Source organism: Vipera ursinii (assembly GCF_947247035.1).
Source record: "Vipera ursinii genome assembly, chromosome: 1".
Taxonomy (NCBI): domain Eukaryota; kingdom Metazoa; phylum Chordata; class Lepidosauria; order Squamata; family Viperidae; genus Vipera; species Vipera ursinii.
In genome coordinates, this window is record NC_139512.1 from 351,049,152 (window position 1) to 351,067,754 (window position 18,603).

General features: G+C 42.3%; 1 protein-coding gene across 3 annotated transcripts in view; it reads right to left on the reverse strand.

Moving 5' to 3' along the window:
* TADA2A (transcriptional adaptor 2A) overlaps positions 1 to 18,603 on the reverse strand; it is a 59,720-nt gene that overhangs the window by 31,894 nt on the left and 9,223 nt on the right. For all 3 annotated transcript variants that reach the window (XM_083379799.1, XM_083379798.1, XM_083379800.1), the window contains exons 5-8: positions 16,048 to 16,139; positions 14,228 to 14,385; positions 11,893 to 11,981; positions 2,850 to 2,922 (exon numbers count right to left, since the gene is read on the reverse strand). In XM_083379799.1, the coding sequence (XP_083235925.1) occupies positions 2,850 to 2,922; positions 11,893 to 11,981; positions 14,228 to 14,385; positions 16,048 to 16,139 (412 nt within the window). The remainder of the gene's footprint in view (positions 1 to 2,849; positions 2,923 to 11,892; positions 11,982 to 14,227; positions 14,386 to 16,047; positions 16,140 to 18,603) is intronic.

Below are 18,603 nucleotides of genomic sequence, written 5' to 3' on the forward strand. Positions count from 1 at the left end.
TCCAGAGTCTCAACATCTTTTTTACATCGTGGTGACCAAAACCAGATGCAGTATTCCAAGACTGGCCTTACCAAGGCATTGCAAAGTGGTATTAACACTTCACGTGATCTTGATTCTTGATTTTCTTGCAGACGTTCCGTTACGCAGCTAGGTATTGCCCTTAGTACTGATGATGTTACCTAGTTAGGTGATGAAACGTCTGCAAGAAAACAACCAAGCCCAGAGAGCATCAAGGACGCCACAGTTCAACCCCGAGCTATGAATAGTCTCTTCTATTGATACCATAAATCATTGGGCTGGCAGAGATGGCCGACTGCAGATCCTATCGGTCAAAGAACTCCAGCTTTTGGGACCCAGAAGAAGAACCTTCTGTGCCACAGCACGGCCCTTTGGAACATACTGTTCTCCAGGGTAAGATCCACCTCCAGCCACCTTCCATAAGATCCTAAAGATCTGGCTTTGCAAATTGGTCTGGGGACCCAAAGGGGGGATTCGACTCTGGAGGTGGATGCTAGACTGACAGCAGACTCCACCTCCCACCGCCCCCCTGCTCTCCTCTTTTTTTGCTAGTCATATCGACATATCTGGGATATCTGAGGGAACACCTGCTGCCGGCATCAAGCTCCCTTCGTCCAGTGCGCTCCCACAGGGAGGGTCTTCTCAGGGTGCCACCGGTAAGAGATTGCCGGCGGACGACACCCAGGGATAGGGCCTTCTCAGTGGGGGCGCCTGCCCTTTGGAACCAGCTGCCAGTGGAGCTGAGGACTGCCCCCGACCTCCGTTCATTCCGCCGGGACCTGAAGACCTGGCTCTTTGAGCTCTCTGGCCCAGGCTGAGAATTTTAATTTTAATTTTAATTTTAACTGGGGTTTTATTTGTTCAGGGACGGATTTAATCTTTTTAAATTTGTTTTTAACTTTTGTATTTCTGTTTTTAATCACCCTGTAAACCGCCCTGAGTCCTTCGGGAAAGGGCGGTATATAAATGTAATAAAATAAATAAATAAATAAATAAATAAATATTTTCTTTGTTTTCTTTTTCCTTGTTTGTTGGATTGTTCTATTATTTTGCTTTCCCTTTCTTTAAATGTCCTTTTTGTTTCTTCATTGTTGTTGTTTTTTTAGGGTTGTGAGCTACCTAAAGCAGCTGCCTGGCAAGATAGATGGCAAATAAATGTATTAATAATAATCAGTAATAATACAGGTAGTCCTCGACTTACAACAGGTCATTTAGTGACCGTTCAAAGTTACAACGGCACTGAAAAAAGTGACTTTATGACCGTTCTTCACACTTAACAACTGCCGGAGCATCCCCAGTGGTCACGTGATCAAAATTCAGACGCTTGGCAACTGACTCATATTTATGACGGCGGCAGTGTCCCGGGCTCATGTGATTGCCTTTTTGCGACCTTTTGACAAGGAAAGTCCATGGGAAATCCAGATTCACTAACAACCGTGTTGCCAATTTAACAACTGCAGTGGTTTACTTAACAAATGTGGCAAGAAAATTCATAAAAGGGGACAAAACCCACTTAACAAATGTCTCGCTTTGCAACAGAAATTTTGGGCTCAGCTGTGGTCATACGTCGAGGACTACCTGTAATAACATATGTGCTTATGATTGGGAGTGACTAGTGAAGGATGCTCTTTATATGAACAGCAGCATGCCACAGACCTGGCCTTGTTGTTCATTTCCAGCTGCCTGCAATTAGTGCAGGTTCGAGTCCCACCAGGCTCAAGGTTGACTCAGCCTTCCATCCTTCCGAGGTAGGTAAAATGAGGACCCAGATTGTTGGGGGCAATAAGCTGACTTTGTAATAATGCCGCTTGGGGTGTGTGTGAAAGCCCTAACAAGCAGGCATATACATAGAATGAAGGCTACTGCTAAGCTTGGTAAGCCGCCCTGAGTCTTTGGAGAAGGGCGGGATATAAATGGGATTAAAATAAAATTAAATAAATAAATAAAAAATTTCAGTGCTCTATAATCAAATTCCACATTAAGGTGCTTTTTTATATGCAGCGAGATTTTTCTGTATCAAGCTTCTGCTTGTGTGACAGTTCCGAGGGTGGGAGGCTGTTTTGTTTTATTAGAAACTGTGATTTTTTTAATGTTCTACGAGTTTTATAATGTAATTATGCTGCGAGCTGCTTTGGGTGCCCCTGCCTTGAAGTATAAATAAATCAAATTGAGAAATAAAACAACCCCCTGTAGTGCAAGGATGTTTTGTACTGTGGAAAACATACGTGAAAATGTCCTAAAATTGCTATTTTTTTTTAAAAAAAAGGTAGCTAAAGTGAAATATGTATTTTCAGATAGCAACTGAGAAAGAAACTTAAGATTTTTCTGTTTTTATGATTACTCTGCCCAGAGTCATTTGCTGAGACAGATGGTTGCAGAAATCAGATCAAATCAACCCATCCAACATATTTTTAAGGATGGCTGTTTCTGAGGATATCAATATGATTGAATACCAGATGAAAATTCCAGGCGAATCTGTCTGGGTTTGGAACTAAGCAAAGTTCAACCTGGTAAATATTCGGGTGGGGCATTACTAAGAAACTCTAGAGCTGTAGTTAGACTAGCACTGAAGATGTTACTTAGTTTGTTAACGAAATGTCTGCAAGAAAACAACCAAGCTCAGAGAGCACCAAGGACCCCCCACTATAATTAGAGTCATTTTTTAAAAAATCCTGGGAATAATTACTGTATTTCTGTTGCCAAAAAAAAGCTGATGTGGACATGTTCAATAAGTCATTAGGAATAAAAAATGATTCCAAGGGATTTTATTCCTTTGGAAGTGGAGAAAGGAAGACATGTTCAAGACTTTCAACCATGGAAGTAAAACTCACCGTGTAAAAGATCTGAGTCATCCTCCACAAAATCTATATCTCTTAAATCCCATTCAGCATAATTGTCAAACTCCTGTAGAAAAGAAAAGAAAAGATTAAAAAGAGGAAAAATGGCGCCCAGTTAGCTCTGAATAACTTTGAGTAACTTTAATTAAATATAATTCACCGAATTGGAAGGCAGACAAATAACAGAGTGTGGCGAGGTTCACAAACATGCTTACTCATGCTTTACCAAGGCTAAGTAAAGACCGAACCTGATTTTGTCTGAATATGTATGCACAACTCAATAAACATTAATTAGACCAGCTGGATTCACAAAATACATTCAAGTAACATTTAACTGGCTAATTTGTGGCTAAGACCACTGTGTGCACTTATTTATTGATTGATTTATTCAATTTCTATGGCTGCCCAACTCAACCAAGTGACTCTGGGCAGCTTACAAATCTAAAAGTTTTAAAAGACATTAAACCAAAGAATATCCATAAAATAAATACGTTTAAATATAAAGAGCAGCCTGGATGGTTAATCCGCTAATAGCGAAGCCAAGTAACGGGACCCTTCATACATTCTGAGCCCAAGGTGTGAGTATGTAGCTAAGTTTTTAAAGTTTTGCAAAAGGCCAACAGGGCTGGGGGGTCAGTCTGATCTCTGCAGAAAAGATATTCCATAAAAAAGCCCTTTTTCTAATTCCCACCAGTCAGCACTCTTTGGCTGAAGGGATCTGCAGCATGCCCAGTCTGTTGGATCTGATCAAACAGGTAGAAAACTCTTGGGAGAAAGACACTAGTGGTAGTCCTTGACTTATAACCACAATTGAGCCCAAAATTTCTGTGGCTGAGACAGTAGTTAAATGAATTTTGCCCCAATTTGCGACTTTCCTTGCCACAGCTGTTGAGTGAGCCACTGGGTTGATAATAATAATAATAATAATAATAATAATAATAATAATAATAATAATAATAATAATAATAAGAAGAAGAAGAAGAAGAAGAAGAAGAAGAAGAAGAAGAAGAAGAAGAAGAAGAAGAAGAAGAAGAAGAAGAAGAAGAAGAAGAAGTAGTTGGAAGGGACCTTGGAGGTCATCTAGTCCAACCCCCTGCTCAGGCAGGAAACCCTCTACCATTTCAGGCAAATGGCTGTCCAGTCTCTTCTTAAAAACCTTCAGTGTTGGAGCATTCACAGCTTCTGGAGGCAGGTTGTTCCACTGATTAATTGTTCTAACTGTCAGGAAATTTCTCCTTAGTTCTAGGTTGCTTCTTTCCTTGACTAGTTTCCATCCATTGTTCTTGTCCTGCTTTCAGGTACTTTGGAAAATAGCTTGACTCCCTCTTCTTTGGGGCAGCTCCCGAGATATTGGAACACTGCTATCATGTCGCCCCTCACCCTTCTCTTCATTAAACTACACATACCCAATTCCAGCAACCATTCCCTATATGTTTTAGCCTCCACTCTCCCAATTATCTTTGTTGCTCTTCTCTGTACCCTTTCTAGTCTCAACATCTTTTTTACATCGTGGTGACCAAAACTGGATGCAGTATTCCAGGTGTGGCCTTACCAAGGCATTGTAAAGTGGTATTAGTACTTCACGTGATCTTGATTCTATCCCTCTGTTAATGCAGCCTAGCACTGTGTTGGCTTTTTTGGCAGCTGCAGCACACTGCTGGCTCATATTGGAAGTGATTGTCTACTAGGACTCCGAGATCCCTCTCACAGTTACTACTATTGAGCAAGGTACCACCTATACTATACCTGTGCATTTGATTTTTCCTGCCTAAATGTAGAACCTTATTTTTTTCACCACTGAATTTCATTTCATTAGATAGCGCCCAGTGTTCGAGTCTGTCCAGATCCTCCTGTATTTTAAGCCTATCTTCTGGAGTATTGGCTATTCCTGCCAGCTTGGTGTCATCTGCAAATTTGATGAGTTCCCCATCTATCCCCTCATCCAAATCGTTGATGAAGATGTTGAAGAGCACTGGGCCCAGAACAGAGCCCTGGGGCACCCCACTACACACTTCTTTCCATGTAGATGCAGTTCCATTGAGGACCACACGCTGAGTACGGCCTGTCAGCCAGCTACGAATCCATCTGGTGGTGATGCTATCTAACCCACATTTTTCTATCTTATCAAGTAGTAGGTTGTGATCTACTTTATCAAATGCCTTACTGAAGTCCAGGTAAATTATATCTACAGCATTCCTCTGGTCCACTAATTTTGTCACTTGGTCAAAGAATGTAATAAGATTTGTCTGGCATGATCTGTTTTTGACAAACCCATGTTGACTTTTAGTGATGACTTTGTTTGCATCAAGGTGTTTGCTGATTTGTTGTTTGATTATCTTTTCCAGAATCTTCCCAGGTATTGCGGTCAGGCTGATAGGTCTGTAGTTTCCTGGATCTATTGTTTTCCCTTTTTTGAAGATGGGTACTACATCAGCTCTCTTCCAGTCCTCTTCCATGGCTATTAAGTGATTCTGGCTTCTCCATTGACTTTGTCAGGTCACAAAATGTGATCACATGACCCTGGGAAACGGCAACTGTCATAAATATGAATCAGTTGTCAAGCATCAGAATTTTGATCATATAACAACAACAATACGTTGGAAGGGACCTTGGAGATAATCTAGTCTAACCCCCTGCTCAGGTAGGAAACCCTATACCATTTCAGACAAATGGCTGTCCAGTCTCTTCTTAAAAACTTCCAGTGTTGGAGCATTCACAGCTTCTGGAGGCAGGTTGTTCCACTGGTTAATTGTTCTAACTATCAGGAAGTTTCTCCTTAGTTCTAGGTTGCTTCTCTCCTTGGTTAGTTTTGAACGAATGAACCTTTACTATCAAAGTACAACATGAGTACAGTGAGATTGGCTGAGTCTCCCTTTGTGCCCCCCTCCCCCACAACTCACAGTGACAACAAACCCACCATCTTGTTACATCTTTTTTCCATCCGTTGCTTCTTGTCCTGCCTTCAGGTGCTTTGGAGAATAGCTCGACTCCCTCTTCTTTGTGGCAGCCCCTGAGATTTTGGAAGACTTGCTATCATGTCACCCTTCATCCTTCTCTTCATTAAACTAGACGTACCCAATTCCAGCATCCGTTCCTTGTATGTTTTAGCCTCCAGTCCCCTGATCGTCTTTACTGCTCTTCTCTGCACTCTTTCTAGAGTCTCAACATCTTTTTTTACATCGTGGTGACCATGGGGAAGCTGCAATGGTCGTTAAGTGTGAAAAATGGTCATAAGCCACTTTTATCAGTTCCGTTGTAACTCTGAACAGGTCACTAAATGAACTGTTGTTAAGTTGAGGACTACCTGTACTTCAGGTAACCCACTCCCAAGCCAGGTAGGACTTTAAAGCTGACAGCCAACTTGAATTACATCTGGGAAACACATTGGAAGCCAATGCAGCTCATAGAGTAGTAGTAGTAGTAATTATAATAGTAATAATAGTGGTATTACATGTGTCGTGTAGCCGCCTCCACTTGTCACCAGTGCAGCTGCATTTTGCAGCTGTGGGAGTTTCCGAATGCTCTTCAAGTGCAGCCCCATGCAGAGCATGCTGCAGTAATCTAAGTGGGTGGGTGACTCAGCTGTTGAAGGAACTTTCCTCGGCACAAAATGTTCACAGAGCACGTGGGTCGAAGTGGCAATTGCACTGCCCAGTTCAACTCTTCTCCTCCTGAGTATTTGATGAGAAAAAAAGGGAGAGGGGCAGAGCGGCAAGGAGTACGGGGTGCCTCAGGAGGGTGGGGAAGCTCTTAGCAGGTTGTGTACTCAACGTTTCTCCCTCTTGTCCCTCCCTTGGATTCCAGGAGGGAAGGCTTTAAATTCGTGGGCGGAGCCTCCCACGGTCTCCCCAGAGGCATTAGGCGTTCCTTACCTGGGACTCCATCCGCTTAATGACAGCACAATTACTTAGCGACTGCAACCGGGAGTGCCAGGATTGCAATCATTGAACAAAGCAGCTGCGGGATATCGGTCAATGACTGAGATTTCAGCCCTGACGGTGATCGTTAAGCGAGGACTATCTATCTATACAGGTGGTCTTCGACTTATTCAAGGGTGAAAAAGGTAAGGTTCCACATTTAGGCAAGAAAAACCAAATGCACAGGTGGTACCTTGCCCAATAGTAGTAACTGTGTGAGGGGCCTCGGAGTCCTGGTGGACAGTCACTTAAATAGGAGCCAGCCGCCAGAAAAGCCAACACAAGTGCTCGGCTGCATTAACACAGGGATAAAATCAAGATCACGTGAAGTGTTAATACCACTTTACAATGCCTTGGAAAGGCCACACTTGGAATTCTACATCCAGTTTTGGTCACCACAATGTAAAAAAAGATGTTGAGACTCTGGAAAGAGTGCAGAGAAGAGCAACAAAGATGATCAAGGGACTTGAAGCTAAAACATATAAGGAACGGGGGCTGGGATTGGGTGTGTCTAGTTTAATGAAGAAAAGGACGAGGGGTGACATGATAGCAGGACAAGAAGCAAAGGATGGAAAATAAGGAGAGAAGCAACCTAGAACTGACTAGGGGGGCTTTCGCTCAGGTTCGCCTGGTGCGCCAGTTGCGGCCCTATCTGGACCGGGATGCCCTGTGTACTCGTGACCTCTCGCCTGGACTACTGCAATGCTCTTTACATGGGGCTTCCCTTGAAGACCACTCGGAGGCTCCAACTGGTACAGAATGCGGCCGCGAGAGTTGCCTTGGGAGTTTCCCAGTACTCCCATGTTACACCTTTGCTCTGCCTTCTCTGTGGGCGCTCCGGCTCTATGGAACCAACTGCCGGTTGAGCTCCGGATGGCATCGGACCTTCGCTCCTTCCGGCGCGGTCTGAAGACCCACTTGTTTGAACTAGCTGGTCTGGCCTGAGGGGGGACGTTAGGGTTTTTTAATGGGTTTTTATTGTTATTGTATTTTTAACTGGGCTTTTGTTTAATTCCTTTTTAATTTTTGTATTTGCTATTTATATATGCCCTGTTCACCGCCCTGAGTCCTTCGGGAGAAGGGCGGTATACAAATTTAATAAAAGTAAAGTAAAGTAAAGTAAGAACTAAGGAGAAATTTCCTGACAGTTAGAACAATTATTCACTGGAACAACCTGCCTCCAGAAGTGGTGAATGCTCCAACACTGGAAGTTTTTAAGAGGAGACTGGACAGCCATTTGTCTGAAATGGTATAGGGTTTCCTGCCTGAGAAGGGGGTTGGACTAGATGACCTCCAAGTTAGGGTTGTTGTTGTTATTATCCAATTGAGCCTAAAATTTCCATTGCTAAGCAAGGCAGCTGTTAAGTGAGAGTTTTGCCCCATTTTATGAACTTATTTTTTTGCCACAGTTAAGCGAATCACTACAGTTGTTGCAGTTGCTAAGTGAATCAGGTGGTCACTGTCCTAGAGATCTGTAGGATTTTGTGGATGCATTTTTTAAATATTTGGGATTGTTGCACTGTTTTAATTACGCTGTAATCTGTCCTGAGGGCTCCTGAAATGGAATGTTGGGTTTGTACATTTCCACATAAATAAACATTGTAAGAGCAGAGGATTGTAGTAAAAGTAGTAGAAAAAGTAATCGGGCTCCAAATTGGCCTTTAATCTTTTACTGTGAGAAACTAGGACTTTCCCTTTTTGTAATTAGGAATGGAATATTGAAAGTAAAAAACAAATAATGTACTTATTGCTTCTCCAACACTAAGCACAATTAAATGTTAGCCTGATGAGGAGAGGCAAATCCATATAAATTAATTTATCATTTCAAGGCCTCCCAGGAGCAAAAAGCTGAATAGAGATAGCCCTCGACTTATAAGCATTGATTTAACAATGGTTGGAAGTTACAACAGCCTCAGAAAAAAATGATGACCCCCTCCTCAAAAGTTACAACCATCGCACCACCTCCATGGTCATGTGATCACAATCTGAGTGCTTGGCAACCAGCTTACATTTACAACAGTTGCAGTATGTTGTGGTCATGTGATCGCGATTTGCAACTTTTTCCAGCCAGCTTCCGACGAACAAAGTCAACTGGGGAAGCCAGGTTTGCCTAATGATATGATTCACTTAACGACTAGGTGTGATTGCACAAACTTTATACATACCAGTTGCTAAGCATCTGAATTTCGGTCATGTGACCATGGGGCTGCTGTAATGGTCATAAGTGTGAAAAGTGATCAGTCACTCTTTCGGTTCCGTTGTAACTTTGAACAGTCACTAAATGAATGGTTGTAAGTTGAGAACTACTGGTACTGTACAGAAGGGACTATAAATTGTTGATTTTCTCTTATTCATTGAAAAAGATTTAAATACAGGTTGTCCTCGACTTACAACAGTTCGCTCAGTGACCGTTTGAAGTTACAACGGCACTGGAAAAAGTGACTTGTGACCATTTTTCACACTCAGGACTGTTGCAGCATCCTCATGGTCACGTGATTTACATTTGGGTGCTCGGGAAGTGACTCACTTTTATGACGGTTGCAGTGTCCCGGGGTCACCTGATCCCCTTTTGCGACCTTCTGACAAGCAAAGTCAATAGGGAAGCCAGATTCACTTAACAACCGTGTTGCTAAGTTAACAACTGCAGTGATTCATTTAAGAAATGTGCCAAGAAAAGTGGTAACATGGGGCAAAACTCACTTAACAAATTTTTCACTTAGCAACAGAAATTTGGGGCTCAATTGTGGTCGTAAATTGAGGACTACCTGCAATGTCCTTCAGCAGAAATCTAAGGTAGTTCGCAAAAGCAAACCTCTTAATAGATTATGATCTATGACCAGAAATGAAAAATAGCCCAGAAATACACCACTCGGCCTGCAATCAATTGGCAACAGTTGGGCAGTGATCTGAAACACCTGTACGACATTATAACAACAATCAACATTTCTCGTAGGAAAAAAAATCACAAAATAATTAGACAAAATTGCCAGGTTTCATCCAATAGCTCCAGACTCTGAAACAAAATTTAGCAAATATAAAAGTGGCACCACTAATAGTAGACGAATAATGAAAATCTCACAGTGGAGGTATGGACTGTGAAAAAGTCAGAATTGCAGAAATGACAAAACTGACCTGTTTGGTTTTGGAGAACAAAGCACAACCATTTTTTTAAAAAAAGATGTGGGGTTTTTTTTCTATATACATATCCCACCTATTTTATTTTTATAAATAATCCAAGGCAGCCAACATACCTAACACTACTTCCTCCTCCTATTTTCCCCACAACAGCAACCCTGTGAGGTGAGTTGGGCTGAATGGGAGTGACTGGCTCAAAGACACCCAGTCGGTTTTCATGTCTAAGGCAGGACTAGAACTCACTGTCTCCTGGTGATAGACCCCCAGGTCACCCAACCAGTTTTCATGGCTAAGGCAGGACTAGAACTCACAGTCTCCTGGTGATTGACCCCAAGTCACCCAACCAGTTTTCATGGCTAAGGAAGAACTAGAATTCGCTGCCTCCTGGTGATTGACCCCAAGTCACCCAACCAGTTTTCATGGCTAAGGCGGGACTAGAGATTGAGAGAGATTGAGATTTATTAAATTTATATGCTGCCCTTCTCCCCAAGGACTCAGGGTGGCTCACAACAATAAAAAATTAAAAAACATAAAGTACAAAATTTAAAAAAGAATTAAACAATGGATAATATAATAAATAAATGACAATTTAACCCAATAAAAACCAAATTTAAAACCATAGTCAGTCCAACCCGCTTGTTGGAACATCCATGTCTTCAGGTCACGGCAGAAGGACCGAAGGTAAAGGTCACAGTCTCCTGGTGATAGACTCCAAGTCACCCAACCAGTTTTCCTGGTGGGACTAGAACTCATAGTCTCCTGGGGATTGGCCCAAAGTCACCCAACCAGTTTTCATGGCTAAGGAGGGACTAAAACTAACCGTCTCCTAATGATTGGCCCAAAGTCATCCAGACAGCTTTCATGCCTAAGGTGGGACTAAAACACATAGTATCCCGGTATATAGCCCGGGGCCTTAACCACTAGACCAAACTGGCTCTTTCTATTTACACGATTGCAAAATGTTATTTATACATGGAAATAGTTTTTACTTTTATTTTTTATTAAAGAGTTTTACAAAAACAAAATTTTACAATATATCCCCAAATCCCTCACACCCCAAACCCCCCCACTTCCCAGAGCTAAATACAGGATTATAGTTACAATAATATTCTAAATAAAAATTATGCATAATATACAATTAACCAAATTCATAATGTGCTTTAACTCCCCTTTAACATAACTACAAACAACGTACCAATAACAATATCCCACTAAAATCTACTCATAAGCTAAATGGAACTTTTTAGTCCCATATTTGTTCTGAATATAATTTATCCATCTCCTCCAAACTGAAATATATCTTTCCTGTGAATGATCTTTCAAATAAGCAGAAATCTTAGACATTTCTGCAAGATTCGAAACTTTAAACACCCATTCTTCTATAGTGGGCAAACTATCCTTCTTCCAATATTGTCCCACCAGTAACCGTGCTGCTGTTATCATGTTCAACATCAGGAAATAGTTTTTATTAAAGGCCTATAGATTGTCAAAAGAAGAGCATCAAGATAAGGAATCTAACATGGGCATTTCAGTTACATGGCTGCTGTGTTGCTCACTGCAATGCTTCCTGGTCCATCCAAAGTAAGCATCTGAGATAAAATTATATCTATTCATAAAAAGGTAAAGGTTCCCCTGCACATGCGTGCTAGTCGTTTCCGACTCTAGGGGCCGGTGCTCATCTCCGTTTCAAAGCCGAAGAGCCAGCGCTTGTCCAAGGACGTCTGCGTGGTCATGTGGCCGGCATGACTAGACGCCAAAGGCGCACGGAACGCTGTTACCTTCCCACCGTAGTGGTCCCTATTTTTCTACTTGCATTTTTACATGCTTTCGAACTGCTAGGTTGGCAGAAGCTGGGACAAGTAACAGGCGCTCACTCTGTTATCCATAAACATAAAACAGTAGTTTTATATACACACACAGAAACATAGGCACAGACGTTAAGTTAAAAACAGCTAAAAGAGCAGTCAACTCGGAGACATTTTTACCTCAATGAAATCGGCCCTTGCTGGCATGTATCCTGCCATATCTCGAGAAAGAAGGGAATCAAAAGTAGGCCGGGGAGGATCTTCAGATGCTAAAAAATAAAATAAAATAAAATAAAATAAAATGCATTGTTACAATTTCCAAAGCTTACTCAGAGTAAGTTAGTTCAGCAACTTCAACTCTCACGCCAGCTGGCGGGGGGTGCGGTTCTGGGAGTTGAAGTCCACAGGTCTTAAACTTGGCAAGGTTGAGAAGAACCGGCATAGAGGAAAACTATTTTTTTTAACAACAATTTGTTGTTGTTGTTGTTAATTGTATGCTGATATTTCCTATAATTTATTTACAGCTTCAATTTCTACAGCTGCCCCTCCTGCAAACGATTCAGCTTGCCGTTAAAAGCAAACAATATAATCGATTAAACGACAGTGGTAAAAATAGGGAGGAAAAAAACCCAGCCATTAAAAAAAGCAAAGCAGTCTGTAGCTGGTTCACACAGTGTCCCAGTTCAGTGACGGTGCCAAGAACCAGGTCTTTAAAGGTCTCTGGAGAAAGCAGAGTCAGGCCACGTGGCTTTGGGGAAAAGCACACAAAACCACGCACCCTCTGGGCTGTGGAAAAACCTCTCTCCACCGAACCGGTCCCTGGTGCCCAAAAGGTTGGGGGCCTCTGATCTAGCAAACCCTATGGGGTTAGGCAGATATCCCTACCTGGAGAGGCAGCCTTGGAAATATCCAGTCCCTTTGTCAGGTAGAGCTTTATAGATAGCAACCAGAACCTTCCATGCTATCCGTAAGCCTAGTGGTTACCCGTGCAGGTGAACAAAAGAGATGTGACATTGGGTGTACTGCAAAGTGTCCATCACTATTTGCACTTGTGGCGTTTTGGACCAGCTGTAGCTTCTTCTTTTTTTTGGAAAAATTTTTTATTAGTTTTTATAGGGTTAAAAAGCGGGGTAATGGGATGGGAATTTGGGATAGGGTACGGGAAAGGTTGGGGGTGAGGTTTGGGGTTTCCCCCGATAACATTCAATATTTGGCAAACAGCATATTGTCTGGGTAAATATATATAAATAACAGTAGTAAAGCTAATAACAACAATGGTAGGTATAATAGATTATCATAAACAATACTACGTTTTCAATGTATAGTATTTTTCTTACACAAATAAATTCAAAATTGCACATCACATTCCTTTCTCTCTAACTCGCTTATCTAGCCATTGATAAAATTTGATCCAAGTTCTATAGTAAACTGAAAGTTCTCTCTCTTTAATCTCTAAAGTTAATCTATCCCAGACATGTCAAACACAAGGCCCGGGGGCCGGATCCGGCCCGCGAAGTGGTTTCATGCGGCCCACGAAGCCATCCTGGAAATAGGGAGGGAATGGCCCCCACTGCCTTGGCCCTGGCCCAGAGACCCTCCTTCTGCCAGAGACCTTCAGATCTGTCCCACTCCTGCCCAGGCCCCCATAGGCACCTTGATGCGAACGATGTAGAGCTGGCCACGCCCACCCAGTGGGCCATACACACTCTAGCCACGCCCACCCAGTAGGCCACGCCCACCCTGGCCATACCCACCCGGCCCCTTGAGGGCAACCGCAATGCTGATGCGGCCCTCAATGAAATTGAGTTTGACACCCCTGATCTATCCATTTCGGCACAGTCCAGTATTTTCTTAATTAATACTTCTTCAGTCGGTAACGTTTCATTTTTCCAATAGTGCGCATACATAATTCTCGCTGCTGTCAATACGTGCAACATTAAGTATCCGCTCTCCATGTCATAGTTGGGGCCTATCATTCCTAACAGAAACAACTCTGGTTTAAATTCTATTTGGACCAGCTGTAGCTTCTGAGTGATGTTGAAGGCAGCCCAGTGAACTTTCCTTTCTGCAATTCTCCAAATGCGTTGCCCTGAGTTACAGGTAGTCCTTGACTTATGACCAGTTAGTTAGTGACTCTCAATGAAGGAAAATATGTGGGATGGCCATTTTGCACACACACGTAGCAGTGCCTGCCTACCTCCCTTTCCGGGCCGCCAAATCAAAAAGGTTAATATGGCAGTGGTTCTCAACATTTTCTTCACCACAAATGTCCTTTAATTATCTTTTGTGGCCACGGAACCCCAAGACTTAACTCCCAAGTTTTAAATCAACACATTTCTTCAAGCCTTTGTGGACCCCTGGAGATGACACTGCGCCCCCTCCCCCCCCAAGGGCGTGTGGGTCTCAGGTTGAGAACCACTGTGTTACAGATTTGTCTCTAATAAACTCGTGGCTGCCTTTAAAGCCTGAAGAAGAACGGGAAACTTTTCCATCTTTCTTTGTGACTGGCACTTACCGTAAAATGAAATGGCTACGCTGTTGTGCTGTTTCTCCCCTGCCTGCTTCAGGTGTAATAATGAGGATGCGAACAGGGGGTTATTGATGAAATGTTTCATGTAATGCTTTTCACACTCTTCTTTCGTCTTTGTGCTCATCTGGTTGGCTACATCTTGCCTGTAAAGGGCCAAGAAACAGGACCAGTAACTTGCCTGGCTCATAAAATCTGTGATAACTGTAGAGACGAGCAAAAAAAAATGTTGGGTTCAGAAAGGAAATGATTTGGAGAACTCTGGAAAGGTTGGTTTTCTTCTGGACCATGCTGGGAGTCCTCCGAGAGGTTGCACAGGCACAATCTGAACCACAGACATTGTCAATCTCTTACTTTAACTGGCAGCAAAGGCCTCGCTCAAACTGTGGACCGGAGTTCCAAGAATAAGCCCTCTGAAACCCAATAGCACCCATCAGGTGCCTGGGGTGGACCAATCTAGTCTAACAAATAGAAGGACTAGGGGTGACATGATGGCAGTCTTCCAATATTTGAGGGGCTGCCACAAAGAAGAGGGGGGTCAACCTAGTCAACTGAGCTGTGGTGGTGCAGCGGTTAAAGTGCAGTATTGCAGGCTAACTCTGCCCACTGTCAGGAGTTCGTTCCCGACCAGCTCAAGGTTGACTCAGCCTTCCATCCTTCTGAGGTCGGTAAAATGAGGACCCAGATTGTTGGGGGACAATATACCATACATACCGTGTTTCCCCGAAAATAAGACCCAACTGGAAAAGAAGCCCTAGCATTTTTCAGGACGTTCGTAAGTCCCAGCCCCCCCAAAATAAGCCCCAGTTAAGATTAGATGCATTTATTACCCTATTTTCCCGAATATAAGTCCTAACCAGAAAATAAGCCCTAATGGGGTCTTTTGGAGCAAACATTAATATAAGACTTGGTCTTATTTTGGGGGGAAACACGAGTAAATATTGCCTTACCGCTCAACTGCCACCCCGACCTCCATCTTATCAACTCTGCCAGTTACGATTGCAAAGGTAGTCCTCGATTTATCACAATTGAGCCCAAAATTTCTGTTGCTAAGCAAGACAGTTAAGCGAGATCTGCCTCAGTTTATGACCTTTCTTGCAACAGTTGTTAAGTGAATCTGGCTTCCCCGATGACTTTGTTTGTCAGAAGGTCACAGAAGATGATCACGTGGCCCTAAGACGGTGCAACTGTCACAAATATGAGCCAGTTGCCAAGTGTCCAAATGTTGATCACGTGACCATGGAGATGCTGCAATGATCGTGTCAAAAATGGGTCACAGGTCGCCTTTTTCAGTGAACAGTCACTAAGCAAATGGTCGTAAGTCAAGAACTACTTGTAATACCCTTGCCTTCTCTCTTTCCCCTGGTCCCACCCTTATGACCATTCTAATCGTACAGGCTTAGCGACCGTTCAGTTATGACATACCTGGAAAAAGGGAGTTATGACCCGGTTCCAAAATTTTGACGGTCAGCTCCCGCCCCCCCCTGCGGTCACATGACTACATTTTGGACACATGGCAACATGGCTGCATTTACAGCCATTTGCAGATCCTGCAATCACATGACCACATTTTATGACGGTTCTGCTGAAAACCGGAAGTCGCTTGTGGTTTTTGGCAAAACCATAGCCATAGCAAACAGGTTTGCTTCTGCAAAAATGGTAACCAACCTGATTTACAACCGTTGTCACATACAACTACTAATCGGCAGCCCCATTGTGGTCATATGTCAAGGACTACCTGTATACCCACTGACACCGGGAAGATTCCCCCAGCCAGGTGCAACTGGTTAATCCTCAGAAACTCTCACCAATTTCCAAAGCCACAATCCATCACTGCTTCCAAAAGAGCCATTTCTTCTTGAGCGGTCCAGGTAGGATCAAGGACGGGGAAATTCGAGGTCTGCAGTGGGAAGCAAATATCAAAAGGAATCATTTGGATTTGCAATTGTGTAGGCTGATGAAATCCCACGAACCTTTCTGGAAAAGCCTCACAGACAGGAATTTTATTTGCATTTCCACTAAATATGGGTGTCAAGGTGGAAACAAAGAGAGAGAGAGAAAAGAGAGAGAAAGAATAAGAAAGTGAGAGAGAAAAAAAGGAAAGAAAGAATAAGAAAGGGAGAAAGAAAAAGAGAGAAAAGAGAAAAAGAGAGAAAGGGAAAGAAAGAGAAAAAGAGAGAGAGAGAGAGGAGAAAGAGAGTAAGAGAAAAAGGGAAAGAGAGAGAGAGAGATAGACAGACAGACAGCAGACAAAGATAGAGCAATGAGACAGGTTTATTTCCTGGCAATAACTCCTTGAATTCCAAACTCTTTCAGGCAACTATTGGGTTGCTGTCGATTTCTTGTAGGCAAGAAATTGTATTTGGGGTTTTATTTCTGTAAGCAGCCCAGAGTCACCATAAGTGAATTGGGCAATCATATAAATTTTCTTAATAAATAAAAAATAAACAGCCTAAACATAAGTTGTCATCTGATGTTGAAGTTCTATTTGCAGAAATATCCCACAAAGATCAACCCTGGAATTCAAAATATTACAACCCAGAGAAAAGAACTTTTAATCTATTTCACACATTTTCTCACAAATTTCATTTTTAAATGGAGAGATTAAGGAGTGCATGTTCAGCTGTGTGACAGGCCCTATGGTAGCCCAGATATAATACTTTCAAATGATGTCCAGTGCCACAGGTGACAAAAGATATTAAAAAATGGGAAACACATCATTTTAATCAGATGTCATGAAAACTTGTGACTCATCTACCTCACAAGATTTTGATTCTTCACACACAAACAAGTATGCGTGTGGTATGTGTATTGTGCATGTAAGGCCTTATTCTCTCTATATACACTTAGATACAGTTTAACAACTGTGTTGAATAGTGACCATTTACAAATATGAGAGTAATAAATAGTAATAAAAATCATTTTACAACCAATGTCTGCATTTACTGTACAACAAAAGCTTCAGTGGGAAACTGATTAAAGATCCGGTCAGTTTCAGGAATAATCTGTGATCTTGGGAGACTTCTAATCAAGTAATTAAGCTCACAGAGCTGAGTTTGTTAATTTGCCCATGGTAGAGCAATCTCCCCATCCTGCCAGGGGGGCAAAAAAGTGGAGGGGGAAAGGGGTCAGGCACAGAGCGCTCGGAGAGAGAACTTTATCTGAATTACAGGGGAATAGTTTCCTTATCTCTCTTTCTGTTCACTTAGCAACCATTTCAGTAAACAACCGAGTTTTCACAACCAACTGCAGCTATTAAATCAGGACATCTCCCCCACACACCTATATGAAAAGGAATTTTTTTTTTAATCTCATGCCTTTAATTTTATGGCTCTTAACTCTCCTCCTGCATTTAGATCAATGGTGGTTATCCCCAAAGGTCAAACAATCAGAGATAATGTATGTTCATAGTACTTTTAAAAACATTTAAAGAAATAACCATATCAAGATATAACATTGACTGAGGTTCTAGTGCAGGGGTCTTCAAACTTGGCCCTTTTATGACTTGTGGACTTCAACTCGCAGAATTCCTCAGCTGGCATGCCTGGCTGAGGAATTCTGGGAATTGAAGTCCACAAGTCATAAAAGGGCCAAGTTTGAAGACCCCTGTTTTACAGGGTTTCTGAAATGCTGTCTAACAGAAGGAATTGGGTGGCTTCCTCTGACCTAAACTAGGCTGCTAAAATGAAGACAGACCAGGAAGATGGGATTTTGGTCCAGCTGTAGGGGAAATTAAAAATTTCTCAAAGATAGCATTAAGTTTAATTCTCTGTTTTCTCTTGCCACTTCCTGCTCTACACAACCTTAAAAAAATTAACATGAAGGCATATACACAAATTAGAATATGAAGTGCAAAGTTCAATGTGCCTAAATGAAAGGGTTGAGTGATTTGCTTTGATATCTGATATAATTTTAAGATAATAAACCACAAGAGTACGAATACAAGTACAAGAGGCTAAACATACGAAGAACGGTTGCAGGAACTGGGTATGCCTAGTCTAGTGAAAAGAAGGACTGGGGTGACACGATGGCAGTGTTTCAATATTTGAGGGGCTGCCACAAAGAAGAGGGAGCCAATCTATTCTCCAAAGCAACCTTTGGATGGAAACTCATCAAGGAGAGAAGCAACCTAGAACTAAGGAGAAACTTCCTGACAGTTAGAACAATTAACCATGGAACAAAATGCCTCCAGAAGTGGGTGAACGCTCCAAGACTGGAAGTTTTTAAGAAGAGACTGGACAGCCATTTGTTTGAAATGGTGTAGGGTTTCCTGCCTGAGCAGGGGGTTGGACTAGATGACCTCCAAGGTCCCTTCCAACTCTGTTATTCTGTTAAGTTTCTTTATACTAAATTTGGTTTTGAAT